The sequence below is a fragment of the Fulmarus glacialis genome, unplaced genomic scaffold, assembly GCF_000690835.1.
Source record: "Fulmarus glacialis isolate BGI_N327 unplaced genomic scaffold, ASM69083v1 scaffold4829, whole genome shotgun sequence".
NCBI classification, from domain to species: Eukaryota; Metazoa; Chordata; class Aves; order Procellariiformes; family Procellariidae; genus Fulmarus; species Fulmarus glacialis.
This window is the reverse complement of record NW_009235070.1, coordinates 33,475-52,196: the sequence shown is the minus strand read 5'-3', so window position 1 is coordinate 52,196 and position 18,722 is coordinate 33,475. Positions and strand designations below refer to the sequence as shown.

Here is an 18,722-nt window from a genome sequence, read left to right as displayed (position 1 = left end):
GGACGGTTCCAAGGGCTGGAGGCGAAGCGGGGGCCGGGCAGCTCCCTGCCTGAGCCGCTCGCTCTTCGGCGGCAGAGAAAGCCCCTCCGCCGGCGTGAGGCGCGTTACCGGTTTGTAATCCTCCCCCAGGAGAAGTCACGCGTCACCTGGCCGCGTAGTACTGCGGTTTTAGGTGGCCGGTACCCCGAAGGCTGCACCCCGCTGTGGGTGGTGTTTGTGGGCGCTGTGTTCAGGTCTCGCGGTTCGCGTTAGAGGGGAAGAGCTGCAGCTGTAGATGGCGGGATTAGACCTCTCAGGGCCTGGGGCTGCCACAGGCTACGAAGGCAGTAAATCCTGCCTCAACAGAGCGGTTTTTCGCAGTAAGGTGAAAAAAAAAAAACAACTAATTGTTCTCTGGGAATGTCGTTTTAAAGACAGAGACAGAAGAATAAGAGGTGTTTAAAAAGTGACCTGTCAAAAGTTGGAGAGGACGTGTTTAGTTTAGGAAAAAGGCTGAGGGAGCTTGTTGTGAAGGGGATACTAATTCACTGTTCTGCGTGTTAATTAATAATACAATAGAGAGCAAAGCAGGCTTAATCTAGGAATAAATCTTTACGATTCTCAAGGAAATATAAACTATGGTTAATCCAATCAATGCCGATTTTTAAAAGGACAGTTTAGTCAAACATATATCTATGGTCATCTAGAATCTCCGGAGTCTTTGTGAAAGAGGAGGAAACTCTGGAGAACTTTTGCAACAATGTGCTTATAAAAACAGGCTGGACTCTCACTGTGAAGTATTTGAATAGCAACTTCCCGTGGTAATTAATGAAAACTAACTGCTGTTGACCAGCTTTACTGAATAAGCATATGAATTATGTTTTCATTAAGTGCATCTGCCCAAGGAGGTGGAACTCGTAATTCAGATGCTCAAGAGATTGGTCATTTTCACACGCTCTTTTTGATTTTTGTCTGAAGTATAACCGTTCTTTGTTCTGTTAGTATTGATGTAAGCAGAGCACCAACATGATTCTTCACTGTCCATGAAGAATCTTTACACAGATCATACATAACTCCATGACTTCCTTGTTTATTTGTGTTATCTTCATTTTGATTCAATGAACTTGTGTGTCAAATCTCACCTTTGCAGGTCATTTGACTAAAAAATTTGACACTTGTATTTAGCTTCAGCTAAGGTCCTAAAAATTAACCTCTGATTGTTAGTCCAAATACAATTCTCTCAAAATTACTTTAGAGGACTTACTTGGTTAATATGTGAAAAAAATCATGTAATTTCTTCTACTTACCTTTACTCTAATCTTGTCCTTTCTACTATGTGTTTTATTTGTATGTGTTCTTGCTTGCTTTCCGTTATAGTTTCATTAAGAGGTATATGCCCTTTTAGTAAGACAACATTTTTGATAGAGGTTGCTTCAGTTTACATGTCGGAGGGGAAAATTGACATTTAAACATTTATCAATTATTTATCATTTCATGTTGTCGGAATATATGTTACTTCTGTATACTGTTTCTCATTTTATTTGATTACTCTGTCTTTGATGTTACATAAGTGTACCTAAGTGCTAGATATTAAACATCTCTCTTTCTCCAATAGTCAGGACAAAGAATCTTTGCTTCTGTAACATGGACACCATTAGAAGAAGGAAAAGTCCGAGAACTGGTAACTTTTGTTATTAATGGCATTGTAAAGCATCAAGCTGTGCTCCTGGGTGTGGCTGAGCAGCCTCTGAAGAAAAAGGTAAATGTGTTTATTATGTGTCTTAATTCTATTACTTTGGCACAGCTGGCACAGATACTGTTTTTATTAGTAAAAAATTCAATGAAGGAGAATTAAAAATTGATAAAAGATGCTATCTGTGGGAATGCTCATTGTCTTCAAAATTTTTCACCTGTGTTGGGAAGTAGATACTGGTGCATTACAGCTTAGGGAATAAAACTAATGCATGACCAAAAAAGCTGTTTTCAAGCCTGGAAATAAATTATGGTGAATTTTGGACTAGGTGTTCTTTTTATAGTATTTTTAGACTTTGAACAAATACACTAGTAATGTTCACTTTTACACATAAAAGTATGTAGAAAGTCAGTATACTAACTTTTATTTATGGTTCTTTTTCAGAAGAGTCTTTGGGATACTATAAAAAAGAAAAACTCTTCAGAAACATCTGTTTCAATAAAAGCTAAAAAAAGTAATTTGAAAGTTAAAAATGTTAATAAAACCTTTCAAGTTTCCCAGAAGGTGGATAGGCTTAGAAGCCCACTTCAGCCATGTGAAAATCAGAACACAATGCAAAATAATATATCCCCAGGAAATGACTCTCTTGTTGGCTCAGAAAATAAATTGCCTATATCTCCTATTGCACCAATGCTAGGGGAACATCATAATACTGTTTGCACACCACTTTCAATGAGAAGATCTACTACATTCTCAGATATTGCTGCCACTGTAAATGAGGAGTTACTGCCTGAAATAGACAGCCGTGATGCCAAGAAATTTGTTGATGAGCACAATGAATTAAAATCTGAAAGTGCATACAGTTCTACTGGATTAGCACAACTGCCAATTTCAAACAATGAAGTGGTTCTTAATTGTACACTCTCACCAGTTTGCGCTCCAGAACACTCAGCTTCTGTGTCTGTTTTAAGTACAAGGAGAATTTTAAGTCCAGATTCTTTTGTAAATGACAGTTATCAAGATATAGATATAATAGAGCAGCCTGTTCCAATTCTGTCACCTGATCAATTTGTTAAAGACAGCTTGTCAGATAAGCAATCAAAGACCCCCAAACTTGAGGCAGCTTTAATATCGTCTACTACAGAGACTTATGTTGTGAAGAAATTCCTACCCCCAAAATGGAAAAGAAATGGAGACATAGAGACAAAACCACATGTTCATATAGAACACAACTTAAATGAAGTCTTTGAGATGCATAATGTAGAATCACAGGTACTTCGTTATGACAAACCCAAAGAAAATCACTTCAGTTTTCCTTCTACAGAGCAACTTCAGACTCGCAATTCTTCTCAGAGAGACCAACCAAAAAAGCGTCCAGTTCTTTCTGCCACTGTCATCAAAAATAAGCCTGAGGCTGCTGAAGAAAAAAGAATGGAAACCCTCCAGCCAAAATCTAAAAAATGCCTTAGTAAGGCAATAATGGAATGTGCTAATGTGGTGCCTGTACATACAAAAGCAGAAATACCTAAACACCTTCCAGTTGTAGGTCTCATTTCAATTGAAAATGAGTGTCACAATGACAAAGTAAGTTCATCTCCTACTGGATCAACTTTGTGTCGTAAGAGGAAAAGTGAAATATATATGGAAAATAGAGTTACAGCTCCAGTGTATGTGGAAGAAGTGGAAAGAAAAAGAACTCTCACATCTAGCGTGGACAATAAAATGCATACTACTATGAGACCATCAACCTTCAAACCTGCAAACCGAGAGAGAGTAGGGCAGAGAAAGAAAGCTGGTGAGCAGTATTTCCTTCATTTACCACTTTCTGAAAGATACCTTTGATTATGAAATTTGTATAGCAAACTGAACTAACAAAGGTCAGGAACATTTCTTATCTCTGAAATGTGGGCCTTTGCAATTCGTTGGATATTATCTGCATTTTAAAAATTTGAAAACTAGGTCAGAGTTTTGGTTATGTAACTGGCTTAAAATTTACTTTATTCTTTTGTAAACCTTGTTAATGACAGTAACAGGAAAAGTATCTGGCAGTTCTCGGGCAGAGCCCTTGTTATGTAATTCAAATTTACTAGAAACTTACTCACTGCACAAGATTTATGTCATATATACACTTACCATTGTGGGTATTTTACTCCATTGTTGTTGTCTTGTGTTTTCAAATATGTAGTTCCCAAGTCTCATTCATGCTGCCTGCTGTGTGTAATTACTGCGTGTAATTAGCTTGTCAGCCTTGTGTAGATCTTTCTGCCTTTATAGTTTGCCAGTACTTTGTTGCTTGAAGATCAGAAGAAGTTGACTTCTTGTATTTCAATGTATTTTGCGTTTTCTAAATGTTCCGTTCCTAAATATGCTCTGGAATAGAAAAAGAATGAGAGTATAACTGAAAGAAGCATTTAATTTGCAGAATCTTCACGCAGTCCCTGCAATATAACTAACAGGAAAAATTCATCATGGCTTTCAGATCAAAATAACATATGCTCCTTTCTTCAGTTCAAATGATCTGTTCTGTGATCTGGGGCTTTCAGTAACGCGCTTTGATTTCAGGCTTTTTAAGGTACTCTACATAAAAACTACTAAAGGTGTTAGTGTGCAGCAGAAAAAGGTATGTTATCTACCATGTAATTTGTATTCATCCATTAGGGTAAGGATAGATGGGCTGGACAAGGAAGTATTCTGTGAGCCCAAAATGACTTTGATGTCTCTTAATCCTAGCTGTAAAACACAAAAATGATGACAGCTTTGAGTTACGTTCTTCTTGACAATTTTTCTTGAGAGATATAACCTGTTATTCTTGTATTCGCATAGGCGTTGTCTCTAGGCTTCACAAAGAAAAATCATATTTCACTACTAAAAGTTAACTTTGAAATGCCTGTCATTAATTTAATCCATTTGAGATCCAACTTTATTAAAAATTATCAGAATGTATTTAAAATTTATTAGAAGTGCATGAGAGATTGGAATGACTTCTTCTCTAGAAGTGAATGTTCTATGAAAAACACTGCTTCAGCTAAGCAGGAGAGTGCAACCTGTAATTTATGATCTCTGCCTCTTTAGTTTCTGAAGTACCATCTTGTCAGGGGGTGTCAGGCAGCAACTATAGTCCATCTGCAACAGCATACTTTTTTAATCCTTCATTTGGTGTCAATGTAACAAAATGATTATCCTAAAAGTGTGTATTTTTACATGTTGAGAGTTCAGAAAGCCTAGGTCTGCGTTTTTTCCTTGTGTTTTATTTAAGTCCTTCTATTGCTATGTGGTGGATAATACTTATTAGCTAGTGCCTTGATGCCCAAACTAACACAAAGTCAGGCTGCTCTGAAATGAGTATTGATGTAGTATGCAATCTGACTGGGAAGAGGTGAGTCAAGCCCTAAAAAATCATACCTCTTACCCCAGATGCTTAAAGAATACACACTTCAACATATTCTAATGAATGTTTTTACCAATTAGCTTGGTGTTTCTAGCCATATGATAATGAATTGCGAACAGTACATTTCCTTAGTGTATGGAAGAACTGTGAAATACAATAGCACTTATGTACTCATAACTATTTTTCCCTTTTAATTGTAGTCACACTGGTTTGCTTAACTTTTTCCATCAATAGGAGTTTATTGGTATTTTGTATGGGTTCACGGGAACTACTCCAGTTCCGTGCTTTATAAGTGATATGAACCTTAATAATTAATTTTCACTGACATATGTGTTGTTGATATTTGTGTGTAATGCTTGTAGGTTCTTCACTTCAGAAAGCATCTAAAACTACCAACAGAATTAGTAAACCTATCCCTGGATTGGCTCAGTCTCACCTGATGTTTGTGAAACCACTGAAAACAGGTAGGCAGTCTTGTGGTATTTAGGAAAACAGTATACACTGAACTGAATGTCACAATTGCTGTACTAGTAGTGATTGGTAAGGCCAACTGGTTAGAGTTGAGATGAAATAGAAGATTGTACCTACAATGAATTAATATCTAGCAGAAAAATATATGTAACCTTTCATGTTCCATTTTGACTACTCGTAAGAAAATTTGTAAATGTTACTTTCCTCCAGTTTTGCCTGTTAAGTGTAAGAGCTACATTACAGATGTGTTCCCAGCTGACTGATGATTACCAGTGAAATGCCTCTTCCATATCTGATAACATTTTAATACAACAACAGAATACCTAAGAAGAGAAAACTTCTAACCAAAAAGATACTGATTTTGCAGAGCTAATAAGACTAAGTTGATCTGATCAGAAAAATGCACCTATAAAATGGTTCTTCCTGGATGTAGTCCAACTCAACTTGGTTTTGCCTCAAGATGTGCATTGCAAATGGCCTGGGTTCTAGAAATCTTGTCTTTTTTCTAGTGCTTTAATAACTTAATCCATGTTTTGTGGCTGAAATTTATTTAATGGTGGCTGATCTGCAAGTCACTGAAGATTCTAACAATCTGTTTTTTTCTGCTATAGTGCTAAATGGAGTGTCAAACATTAATCCTTTCCACAATGAAATGTATATTGGTTATCAAACATTTCAGGAACTGCAGAGACTTACTTGTTTTGTTCTGTTTTTAAGTCATCCCTAGGCACCCAATGCCTTTTGCTGCTAAAAACATGTTTTATGATGAACGTTGGAAGGAGAAGCAGCAACGAGGTTTCACCTGGTGGTTAAATTTTGTACTTACCCCTGATGACTTCAGTGTGAAAACAAACACCTCACAAGGTAAGAGTACAAAAATTTTCACTTTGTCTTTTAATGTTCTTAAACATTATATAATGTACTTTATTAATATTAATGAATAGTCCCAACTTGTCACTTTAGTTCGTGTAACATTAAGCTCTTAGGTAAGAGCAGATTTTTGGTTTTTAATTTTTATGTATCGCCTGTGTTTCCTTTTTTCAGCCTTTGACTTAATACTGTGATAATCATAAATCAGATATTTGGTAATGTGTTTCAGTGGCACTTATGCTAGAAAATATGGAATATGCTAAACCAAAAGCAGTTCTCACATTGGAAACAGTGCTGTCCATCCCAGCAGAAATTTATAACCATCTAACCCTTTTCAGAGTCATATTTTCCCCTTGTCATAAGTGTGGATGGCACACTTGCTCACGCCAAGAGCAGCATACCACACACCAGAATGGGGAGTGTGCTCTGCAACAAGAAATACACGCTGGAAAGTGTGGCTGTGACACTCCTCAGTGGGTGTGGAATGGGGAATCCCCACGTGCTGAAAAACATTATAGTTGTCACTTTACTAAAATGATGATAACGTATTTTTTCCTCTATCTTTATCTTCAATCTAAAAAAATTGAAAATGATCAAGTTGATCTTAAAATTGAATTCCTAGCACTGCTTGTTTATGAAATAAGCGTTATTATATTAAATATTTGACTAATGTACATGTAGTTGACAATATGTGTTTAGTGCAACAGCTGATAAGCTTCCTGAGGAATAAAGTTATTAGTCAGAAGGAAATAACAAAATGTGAACTTAAAATTAAGTGGGCTACCTTTATTTGAGATGTAAAAGCATACTTTTTGTGTGTGTTTAAACAGTAAATGCAGCTGCTCTTATCTTGGGAGAAGAGAACCATCATAAAACCAGTGTTCCTAGAGCACCAACGAAAGATGAAGCATCTCTAAAAGCTTATACGGCTCATCGTAAGCTGAATAAGTTACGACGTGATGCTTGCCGTTTGTTTACATCTGAAACAATGGTTAAAGCTATTAAGAAGCTGGAAGTTGAGATTGAAACTAGACGTTTGCTAGTTCGTAGAGACAGACACCTCTGGAAAGATGTAGGTAAGAATACTAAAACTTTGCATCCTCTCTTTTCTTGTAAGTAGAAAAAGGATTATTCTCACACTAAGTTGATTTAATCTAAAATCGGTTGATAGAAATTTTTGCTATAACATGAAGTGTTTGCTGGATGTAATATTACAAGATGCTGTCTTGCAGGAGAGAGGCAGAAAGTCCTTAACTGGCTTTTATCTTACAACCCTTTGTGGCTGCGTATAGGTCTGGAGGTAAGTGCAGAATTTATGGTCTGTAATCAAAGTTTAAAAGACATCTGGCAATTTTTTTTAGAGGGGATGTTTCGGGTTTCTTTGTATTTTCTCTTTTGCTAATTCAGGTAGGTTCAATTCAGTTATAGCATGTTTACATCTTTTAAATTATTACAACAGACTTGCTTTAAAAAAATGCTTACCTTATTAAAATAAGAAAATATTTGATCAAGGAAAGTGGAAGTTAACTCCCTGACCAATAATGCAAAAGCTGTTTCCTATCAGTTTCACTCTTTACTAAACCGGAGAAAAATGCGGTTGTCTCAAGGAAGTTCCTGGTTGATTCCTCAGATGCAGATGATCATACATGTTTTGAAATGAGACTGGGTCTTCTGAAATTTCCTTTGGTTTTATCCTTCAGTGACTGATTTGAAAAACTGATTAATTTTTAGAGACTAATTACCATTTGCTACTTCAGAATTTCAGTAATGTATGTTATTCAAAAAAAACCCTCATCATATTTAAGGTAATTTTTAATGGTTCTGCTTTTTTCCTCTCCTTTCATATTAGACTGTTTATGGAGAACTGATAGCTTTGGAGAGTAATAGTGATGTTGTGGGTTTAGCAATATTTATCCTTAATCGCTTGCTTTGGAACCCTGACATTGCAGCTGAATACAGACATCCCACTGTGCCTCACCTTTACCGAGAAGGTAACTACTACTTCTAAAAACAGGTTATCTTTAGCACTTACTTCTTGAACTGTCACTTAATGGGTTCTATCTTTTTAGGTCATGAAGAAGCTTTGTCAAAATTCACACTGAAAAAATTGCTGTTGTTAGTTTGCTTTCTGGATTGTGCCAAACGGTCCAGAATGATTGACCATGATCCTTGCCTCTTTTGTAAGGATGCAGAGTTCAAGGTAAGAGAGCTGTGATTTGATGTCTCCCTCCAATATTGTCCTAAGACTCAATATAGAAATTTTTTTTTTTTTTTTTTTTTTGATCTGACTATGTACTTTTCTTTGACAAGTCTTGGCTGTTCAGCCTTTTGCATGAACATTCTCAAGACATCATCTCACGGTCATGTAAAGGAATTCCCAAGAAAATTTTGAGGTGTTGGTCCTGTAGGAAGGAATCCATTTATCTTATGTTATCTGGCTTCCCTCTCTAAAGCTAAGCTTCTACGTTATTTTTAAATATCGCTGTAGCATACTGCAGCTGATCTTAAATTGCAAGTCAGTTTGATGGGCTTTTCTGTTTGTTTTTTTCTGTTATTTTTCTGTGATAAGAAAGACTATGCAACATCTGTCATACAAAGGCTTTGATTAACAAATATGTTCAAATAAAATCATTCTTCTTGTGTTTGTACTATGTAGACAGAAAACTGACAAAAAAGTATTCCTGAATTTTGTGGTGCTTTCAGTGTCATGGTAGCCAGGTACAATGAAAATTAAAGCTGTGTAAATTGGCTAAAAGTAAAAAAAAAAAAAAAAAAATCATTTTGAGTATTAGGCAAAGAAATATGGAATGCAATTTGGGGGACAAGGGGTGAAATTTGTATTCTGCTTGACAAATATTGCAGTGTTAAGATTATGGTGGTTTGTTGTGGGTTTTTTTGGTCTTTTTTTTTTTTTTTTTTTGTCTTCCTTTTAGGCTAGCAAAGACCTTCTGCTTGCATTTTCTCGGGACTTCCTGAGTGGTGAAGGTGACCTTTCCCGCCATCTTGGTTTCTTAGGACTACCTGTCAGTCATATTCAAACTCCACTTGATGAATTTGATTTTGCTGTAACAAATCTGGCTGTGGACTTACAATGTGGCATTCGTCTTGTGTGCGTTGATACAGAAGTATTTTGAACTATTTATTTTCTTTTATATAATAATGAGCTCAGCTAAGGCATTAAACTGTGGAATTCCCTTTGTTAGGAGAACAATGGAACTTCTCACCAAAAACTGGAATCTTTCAAAACAACTGAGAGTTCCTGCAATAAGTCGTCTACAGAAGATGCATAATGTTGACATTGTTCTTAATGTCCTTAAAGAGCGAGGAATTCACTTGAAAGATGAAAGTGGTAAGGCCTAGAAATCAGGGTTATTCTAAGTGCATCAGAGGACTAGTGCACACTTTAATTCCTTGTTTTATTTGATAGGTGCTTCAATTGACTCCAGGGATATTGTGGATAGACACAGAGAACGAACGTTAGCACTCCTGTGGAAAATTGTCTTTGCCTTTCAGGTGCTATTCAATTACTTATTTTGTTTGTTTGTTACTAGGTACAAGTGAGCAATAATGAAAACACCAGTTTTTCAGGAATATTTGTTGTCTGTGAAAGCCTCTACTAATCAAATTTTAGACTGTGGAATGATCTGCTTTGTATGTTCAAAGTGCCATGCAAGCTTTACCTAAATCGGCTAACTGTTCCCTAACAATACAGTTTAGATAAAATGTTATCTGTGCTTTTTCTTATATACATTCATACAAGTGTTTGGAAAAAACTTAACTTCTGGGTTTATGCTGTATGCCAACAGAATTGATAATTAAAAGTAAAATAATGTTGGTCTCAAAATGCTGGTAAGCTCTTACTAACTCAAAAGGACATTTTGAGGTTACGCTGATAGACAATTATAGAGTAAGCTCTGAAGCTATAGCTCTTCTACTTTTTTCCATTTGTCTGAAACAGTCAATTTGAAGAAACATTCTTGAAATAAGAATGAAGATTTCTTGGACATTACTGCAATGGCATTTCAAAGCCACTAGAGAAAATTGGTAGAGCAAGAAAAATAGTTTTCTTAAGACTGTTTTAATAGTTAAATTGAGTCAGATAGTCTTTTGAAAATAAGTATCCAGCTGACAAATCCAGTTGGAAGGGACATAAAGGAACATAAAGTATGAAAGGTAAAATAAGATACAAGTTGAGGTGGAATTTCACCAAAGCAAGAATTTCAAAGACTATAGCCACAGAACTATCAGAGTGCCAGAATAACATAATAAAAATCAAATGTACCTATTTCTTACTTAACTACTGTTACAGTATTGAGTAGTTACCTTCCTCCAGTTAGTTCTCCTGTATGCACGTGTCACAGTTGCATTGCTTTTGATTAAAGAAATAATTTCAGTGAGCAGTAGCTTTATCCAAGCCTCTTGGATATGCTACTTGTTCTCCAAATCTTCTCACACCATCACAACATCAGCTCAAGTCCCTTCAGAATCCCTTAAATGAGGAGGAGTGGTACATGGACTCAGTAGAAATGCAGGCAAGACTCTGAAATTGTTGTTTCCTCTGAAAGTATGGTGAAATTACACAGACTGTTTCAGGGAATTTCCCTGTTTCCTCCAACTATTAACTAATGAAGTAACTGTTTTACACAGAACAGTGGGAGTGTGGGTTTAGGTTCTTTTATCTGAAGCACTTGGTAGCGGACACTGCCATCTATGCTGGCAAGTCCGTGTTATCCACTACTGATTCAGTGTGGCAGGTTCTGCTAAGTAGTGAGAGTAGTTTCCCTTTAAAATGCTGTATCTAAAACCTCTGCATCCAGCTGCTATAACGCTGACATGTCAGACTGTTGGTGACAGAAATAAAATCTTTTTTTTTTTTTCCCTCCTAATAGGTGGATGTTTTTCTTAACATGGAACAGTTAAAAGAAGAAATTGAATTTTTAAAGAATGCACACAAAAGAAAAACACAACTGGGTGCTCTCAAGACTCTTCCAAATTGTTGTACAGTACAAGAAGATAACAGTAGTAACTCCTCACCTCAAAGTTACAGTGAAAATGTGAAGCTGCTGATGGCATGGGTTAATGCTGTTTGTGGATTTTACAATATCAAGGTAAATAGTTTTGTGTACATTTCAGCAAATACTTCCTTTGCTGTCATAAGAATGCTTATTCTTTATAGAGCAGAATTCTTCAAACTATCGAATTGTAGTAGCAGCCAATAGTAATTAGTTTTAAGTATCCTTCTGGACTTTGTTTAATCTGATTTGAAATAACCGTCTTTCTTTGGGTTTTTAGCTTCAGCTTTCCTTTTAAACAAATTTGAACAAAAGGATCTCCCCTTCCGGTTAGTCTTGTGCACAAAAATGCCTTTTAAAAATATAACATTTTTGCTGGAATATGGGGTTGTTTGAAGTTTTTTTAATGAGCATTCATCCTAAAAGTATTTGTGCATAAAATTTTCACCATTTATAGGAACCGTGAGAATTAAACTAATGTTTGGGGTAAGGAGGATTCCTGTCCTCAAAGAGATGTTTGTTTAGAAGGGACATGTTTTTTGTTCCTTCCAAGAAGAAAAGCCCTGTTCAGAGACTTGTCTCTGGTCAAAATACAGTCACATCTGCTATTTTTTCTGAAGGGCAAGATAGAGCCCTTAGGACTGATGCAAGTTCAGAGTTTATTTCTGCACTGAATACCTAGTGTAAAGCTATCTATAGAAGTTTCTTGTGAATCCTTCTGTAGAAAGATTGCTTTCTTTTTGGTTTCTTAAATGTTTCCCTTGGAGATTCACTGTATCGTGATTCACACATCTTTATTTCTGATTTCTCACATCTGTGAGAAACAGTGAATGTTCAAAGGAAGCACTAGTTTCAAAAAAAAATAATTTGCACTTGGTCACTTTCAAAGGTACAAGATAACAATTCTATATCCAGTTTATACCAATTAACTAGTAACAAAAAATCAAGGAAATTGTATCTTACTGCATTTTATTTAACAGGTAGAAAATTTCACAGTGTGTTTCTCAGATGGTAGAGTATTATGTCATTTGATTCATCATTATCATCCATGTTACGTGCCTTTGGAAGCTGTGTGCCAACGTACAACTCAAACAGTAGAATGCTCAAGAACTCATCCAGTGGGACTAAACTCTTCCTCCTCATCCTCTTCAGAGTCTGATACTTCTCTAAATGTTATGGAAGGAATGTTTGACCAAAGTGAGTTATTTGATGCACAGAAATTCATGTTAAATCTATTTCTTTTATGCAAAATTTGATTTGACAAACATTTTCTCTTTGCAAAGCTGTAACTGCCTCAGTCCTGTACAAGGAACTCTTGGACAATGAAAGGAAAAACTTCCAGCTGGTCAATGCTGCAGTTTCTGACCTAGGTGGAATACCAGCAATGATTCATCACTCAGACATGTCAAATACAATTCCTGATGAGAAGGTAAGATGCCTTTAGAGTTGATGTAAACATGTTCTGCTCTCCTGTGAATGTGTCCTGCTCTTCCATATAGCCCTTAACTTCCTGTGTTCTGTGTTTATATAGGTTGTTATTACCTACGTATCATTTCTGTGTTCGCGGCTTCTAGATCTTCGCCAAGAAACTCGAGCTGCTCGATTAATTCAGTCGTCTTGGAGGAATTACAGGCTGAAAAGGGAACTGAAACTTTCTCAGGTACTCTTTGCCTGTGCAATATTCATAGTTTATACTTCGAGAAATACTAAATAAAGAATATAAATTCACTGTTCGGAGTATACAGATTTATTAGAATAATACTGGCATTTAAATTGGTGAGTACCATTTTTATTATCAAAATATATGTCCTTCTTTGTGTAATCTACTAAAAAACCACTTTCGTTTAAGACTATTCTGAAATAATTACATCTGTTTAAAGGCTACTGTTCTTTCTTTTGTGTTCTGATTAGAGCACGTCACCCCTTAAGCCCTTTTCCCAATACTTCAAATATGAAACAGTTGCAGTGCTTCCTTAAAATAAAAAGGGAGTAGTTAATTTTTAATTCCTATTAATGTCTACAAGATGAAAAGAGTAATTAAACTTCTGCATATTTTTCTTCATAAAGAAACTTCACCAGTGTTTTGAGTTGAGTCACATGAGTTCTGATATTGTTTCTTGCTTTTCTGGTAGTTACACCAGATCTTGTGATGGTTTTAAAACTATGACACCATTAAGGTTGATAAATGCCACCACTGTGTCTAACTGAGATACATATTATTTGATGTTGGAATAGTTCAACTGAAATATTTTAAGAATCTGTGGTGTAGAATGGGTCAGAGGTTATATTTCTGTAGGTTTTTTTATCAGCAAGCCCAATTTTTATGAGACTGCTTTAGATAGTTATTTTAATACATCAAAAATTTGGGTGAAAATTCCCATCCTAACTCTTCAGTGGAAATTGACTCCATAGGAAAGAGACAGAGCTGCTCGGATAATTCAAAAATCTGCAATAAACTTCTTGTCTCGTCGACGCATCCTGAAGAAAGTGAATGCAGCAGTTTTCATCCAGAAGCACTGGAGAAGATACTTAGCCAGGATGATTTTTTTACATCTGAAAAAGACAAAACTGGAGGAAGCCAGAAGTAAATCTGCCACAGTCATTCAGGTAATATGATCTAAAGTGAGATTACAGAGCAAGGAAACCCTCTGAAACCTGTAAGAAAAAGGCTTGCTCAGGGTCATTCGTTCTGCTTGCAGCAACTGATGTCTTCATGAAAATGTAACACTTTCCCCCACTCCCCTGCCCTCTTTTGAGCTGTTTTGGTCCATTTCTCTCTTCAGAGAGAAGAGAGAAATGGTAATGTGCTATTAAATTGACAATTAGTGAATATTTTGGTATACTATAAATATTAAAACACTGGGCCTTAAACCAGTCAAGGTAAGGTTGATCAGATTGTGTTGGCTTGCCTCTTTGCAGCTGCTGAACATTACTGAAGAAGCTTTAAAAAAAAATAAAAATTACTCTCCTAGTGTTAGGACACCGGCATGTTCAGAATGGCAGACATTAGTTACAATTGGTAGTTGGGCAGTTAATTCAGTTTCTCAAGATACTTTCCCCACTGTTACCCAAAGCTAAATATTACATTCCTGAGACTGTTTTTTTGGAATGGAGATTAAAGAATCACTGACTTATCGAATAGTTTAAAAGGGAATCTTTTGTTGCTAGGGAAAATTTAGCTTTTTCCCAGAATTTAAAATGCTTAAAAAAAAAGGAATGATTCAAGCATTTGGCTTTTCTTTTTTTTTTTTTTTTATGTAGATATCTGGGCTTATCTTCCTAGGGATTAAGTAGGAATAAAGAAGTCTTAGAAAGTCTGAGGTTGGTAGTTCTCAAATTTAGGCTTAACTCGAGATACCATAAAGAAAATACTAAATTTTCTGCTTTTTCCTGCAGGCTTATTGGAGGAGATACTCTGCTAGGAAAAGATATTTACAGCTAAGATACTATGTTATCTTTGTACAAGCAAGGATAAGGATGGTGAAGTCTGTTGCTGCATATAAACAAATTGTTTGGGCTACTGTCACAATTCAGAGTCATCTGCGTGCATCTAAGTTGGCAAAAAAAGATCGGCAAAGATATGAAATCTTAAAGTCTTCAGCACTTACTATTCAGTCTGCATTCAGAAGATGGAGAAAATGCAAAATTCAACAGAAAATTAAAGCAACTTTAGTGCTTCAGACTTATTTCCGAAAATGGCAGTCTTCAAAACTGGCTAAAAGAAAGAGTGCTGCCCTTGTCATACAGTCTTGGTATAGGATGCACAGAGATCTGAAGCAGTATCTACATACTAAGCAAAGCGTTATCAAGATTCAGGCTTGGTACAGGTGTCAGCTGGCTAGACATATTTACCAGGAACTCAGGGCAAAAATAGTGACAATTCAGCAGTATTACAGAGCTTATAAACTAGGAAAAATTGAAAGAGAGTACTATTTGCAAAAGCGTGCAGCAGTGATAGTTCTCCAAGCTGCTTTTAGAGGCATGAAGGCACGGGAACTATGCAGACAAACAAAAGCAGTTTGTGTTGTCCAATCACTGTGGAGAACGAAAAAAGAGAAACTAAGATTTCTACGATTAAAAAAATCTGTTACTACATTGCAGTCGCATGTGAGAAAATACCAACAAGTAAAAAGATACAAAGCGATTAAAAATGCTGCTTCTGTAATTCAAACTTGGTATAGGGCACATGTCACTTCTAAAAAAGTGGCTGCTTCTTTCCAGAGGATGCATCTGGCTGCTATTGTCCTACAGTCTGCCTACAGAGGAATGGAAGCTAGGAAAGAGGCTCGCATGTTGAGATCTGTGATAAAAATTCAGTCATGTTACCGTGCTTATATTGTCCAGAAGAGATTTAAAAACTTGAAAGATGCAACAGTGAAGATTCAAGCTTTTGTAAAGATGAGGCAAGCACACAAGCATTATTGTGCATTAAGGGAGGCAACACTTTATGTCCAGCGAAGGTATCGGTCTCATAGGTATGCTCTTCAACTTAAAGAAGATTATAGGAAATTGAAGGGAGCTTGTATAAGAATTCAAGCTGTAGTTCGAGGTTATCTTGTCAGGAAACAAATACAAAGGTGGAGGGAGACTGCAATATTTCTTCAGGCACACTACAGAATGAGAAGGGACAGGCAACATTATTTAAGCATCCGTAGTGCAGCTGTTGTCGTTCAAAAACATTATCGTGCATACGAAAAGCAACTGTGTCAGAGGCAGGAGTTCTCACAAGTTAAAAAAGCAGCTGTGTGCCTACAGGCAACCTACAGAGGTTATAAAGCACGCAAAAAGCTTAAACTTGAATATAGAGCTGCTATTAAAATTCAGACTGCTTTTAGAGCTCATGCTGCAAGAATGAAATATAAGGCAATGGTTCAGGCCTCCATTGTGATTCAGAGGTGGTACAGAACTTATAAGACTGGTAACAGGCAAAGACTGAACTTCTTAATGACAAGAGTGGCAGTGCTTTCTTTACAAGCAGCTTTTCGTGGCTGGAAGGTACGAAAACAGATTCGAAGACAATTTGTTGCTGCTACTAAGATACAGTCTGCCTTCAGAAAATTCATGGCTCTGAAAAAATTCAGACTTATGAACCATGCTGTGCTAACTATCCAAAAGCATTACAGAGCTAGCGTTATAGGCCAGAAACAACGGCAAGAATATGTTCAGCTGCGTAACTCTGTAGTGTGTCTTCAGGCAATATGGAGGGGGAAAACTGTGAGAAAAACAATTCAAAAGAAACATAATCTTGCAACAATTATTCAGTCCTTTTACAGAATGCATGTAAATCAACAAAAATATAAGAAATTAAGACAAGCCACTCTAGTGATTCAGAAATACTTCAGAGCTTACTGTATGAAAAAAAAACAATGTGCAATTTATCTAAAAACAAAGGCAGCTGTGTTAGTCTTGCAGTCAGCTTACCGTGGGGTCACTGTGAGGAAACAATTGAGCAAACTAAACAAAGCTGCTACAGCTATACAAGCTGCCTTCAAATCTTACCTGATCAAAAAGGACTATGAAAGACTTAGATCTGCAGCTATAGTAGTTCAAAGGCATTATCGTGCAATTATGCACGCTAAATGTCAAAAGGAGAAATATTTGTCTTTAAAAAAAGCCACAGTCAAAATGCAGGCAATTTATAGAGGTGTAAGAGTTAGACAACAAATTCACTGTATGCATCGAGCAGCTATTTGTATCCAAGCCGTGTTTAAGATGCATCGCATGAACATAAAATATCAGGCAATGAGAATGGCAGCAATTATAATTCAAAGACAATATAGAGCATTTTGTTTAGGCAAAGTACAACGTAAAAAGTACTTGGAGCTAAAGAAGTCTATCATTATCCTTCAGGCTGCCTGTAGAGGCATGAAGGTCCGACAAGACTTAAAAACTATGCATCAGTCAGCAGCAATAATACAGTCTTATTATCGAATGCACAAACAACACAGGGATTTCAGAAAATTGTTGCTGGCAACTAGGCGGATTCAGCAGTGGTTCCGCGCTTGTAAGGAGCGAGATACACAAGTTCACAACTATATGATTATGAAAAGTGCTACACTTCGTATCCAGGCTGCGTTCCGTGGTATGAAAACAAGAAGACTTATAAGAACTATGAGTAAATCAGCTGAGCTTATTCAAAGAAGATTTAGAACTTTTCGCAAAAGAAAACATTTTCTTTCTATTAAGAGAGCTGCTATTGTAATTCAGAGGAAATACAGAGCAACAAAAGTAGCAAAAATTCAACGTCAAAAATATCTCTCTTTCCTTAATGCTGCTGTTATCGTACAGTCTGTCTATAGAGGCTTTGTGGTAAGAAAAAAAAAGCAGCAGATGCATCAAGCTGCTACAGTTATTCAAGCAACATTAAGAATGCATAAAATTTACATTTCTTATCAAGCTATCAGGCTTGCTTCAGTAATCATACAGCAACGTTATCGTGCTTACAGGGAAGGAAAACGTGTGAGAAAAATGTACTTAAAACTGTACAATTCTGTTTTAGTTCTTCAGGCTGCCTATAGAGGAATGAAAACAAGATGCGTCTTGAAGAAAAGACATGAGGCAGCACTTACAATACAGAGAAACTACCGAATGTATAGGCAGTACCGCCGATACAGAAAAGTTCAGTGGGCAACCCAGCTAATACAGAAGAGATACAGAGCCAATAACCTAAAGAAAATTGCAGTACAGCATTACTCTTCATTAAAGAAAGCAGCAACTTGTATTCAGAAGGCTTTTCGAGACATGCAAGCAAAAAAACATCAAGAAATGCGCTGTGCTGCTGTTGTTGTTCAGAAAAATTTTAAAGCTCTTAGAGAACGTCAAAGATATCTCTCTCTTAAAGCTGCTACTCTTGTCTTTCAGAGAAGATACAGAGCTTTGATTCTGTCAAGACAGCATACTTTGGAGTATCTTTCTCTTCGCAGAGCAACTATTCGTATACAGGCTGTGTACAGAGGTATCAGAGTGCGGAAGAGTATTGAGCATATGCATTTAGCTGCTAGTACAATACAGTCAGCCTACAAAATGCACAGGAATAGAAGGTCCTATCAAAATACGAGAATTGCAGCTATTGTTATACAGAACTACTATCGATCCTACATTAAAGGAAAGAATCAACGGAAGAAATATCTGACAATGAAGAATTCTGCTCTTGTTATTCAAGCATCATATAGAGGCATGAAGGAACGACAGAAACTGAAAATCATGTATGTTTCAGCAGTTATAATACAGTCTAGTTATCGCATGTACATACAACATAGATATTACAAACAGTTGTGTTGGGCTGTCAGAGTTATACAGCAAAGGTTCA

The 18,722-nt window shown here is 36.4% G+C and overlaps 1 protein-coding gene across 1 annotated transcript in view; it reads left to right on the top strand.

The window, feature by feature from the left end:
* Window positions 1-274: 274 nt before the first annotated feature.
* Window positions 275-18,722, top strand: part of ASPM (asp (abnormal spindle) homolog, microcephaly associated (Drosophila)) — a 29,596-nt gene continuing 11,148 nt past the window's right edge. The window contains exons 1-18 of the mRNA XM_009585859.1: window positions 275-364; window positions 1,595-1,738; window positions 2,117-3,467; window positions 5,423-5,524; window positions 6,249-6,395; window positions 7,232-7,477; window positions 7,634-7,701; window positions 8,251-8,392; window positions 8,471-8,601; window positions 9,335-9,510; window positions 9,605-9,750; window positions 9,829-9,914; window positions 11,291-11,509; window positions 12,394-12,610; window positions 12,697-12,842; window positions 12,945-13,073; window positions 13,826-14,020; window positions 14,810-18,618. Of these exons, the coding sequence (XP_009584154.1) occupies window positions 275-364; window positions 1,595-1,738; window positions 2,117-3,467; window positions 5,423-5,524; window positions 6,249-6,395; window positions 7,232-7,477; window positions 7,634-7,701; window positions 8,251-8,392; window positions 8,471-8,601; window positions 9,335-9,510; window positions 9,605-9,750; window positions 9,829-9,914; window positions 11,291-11,509; window positions 12,394-12,610; window positions 12,697-12,842; window positions 12,945-13,073; window positions 13,826-14,020; window positions 14,810-18,618 (7,544 nt within the window). The remainder of the gene's footprint in view (window positions 365-1,594; window positions 1,739-2,116; window positions 3,468-5,422; window positions 5,525-6,248; window positions 6,396-7,231; window positions 7,478-7,633; window positions 7,702-8,250; window positions 8,393-8,470; window positions 8,602-9,334; window positions 9,511-9,604; window positions 9,751-9,828; window positions 9,915-11,290; window positions 11,510-12,393; window positions 12,611-12,696; window positions 12,843-12,944; window positions 13,074-13,825; window positions 14,021-14,809; window positions 18,619-18,722) is intronic.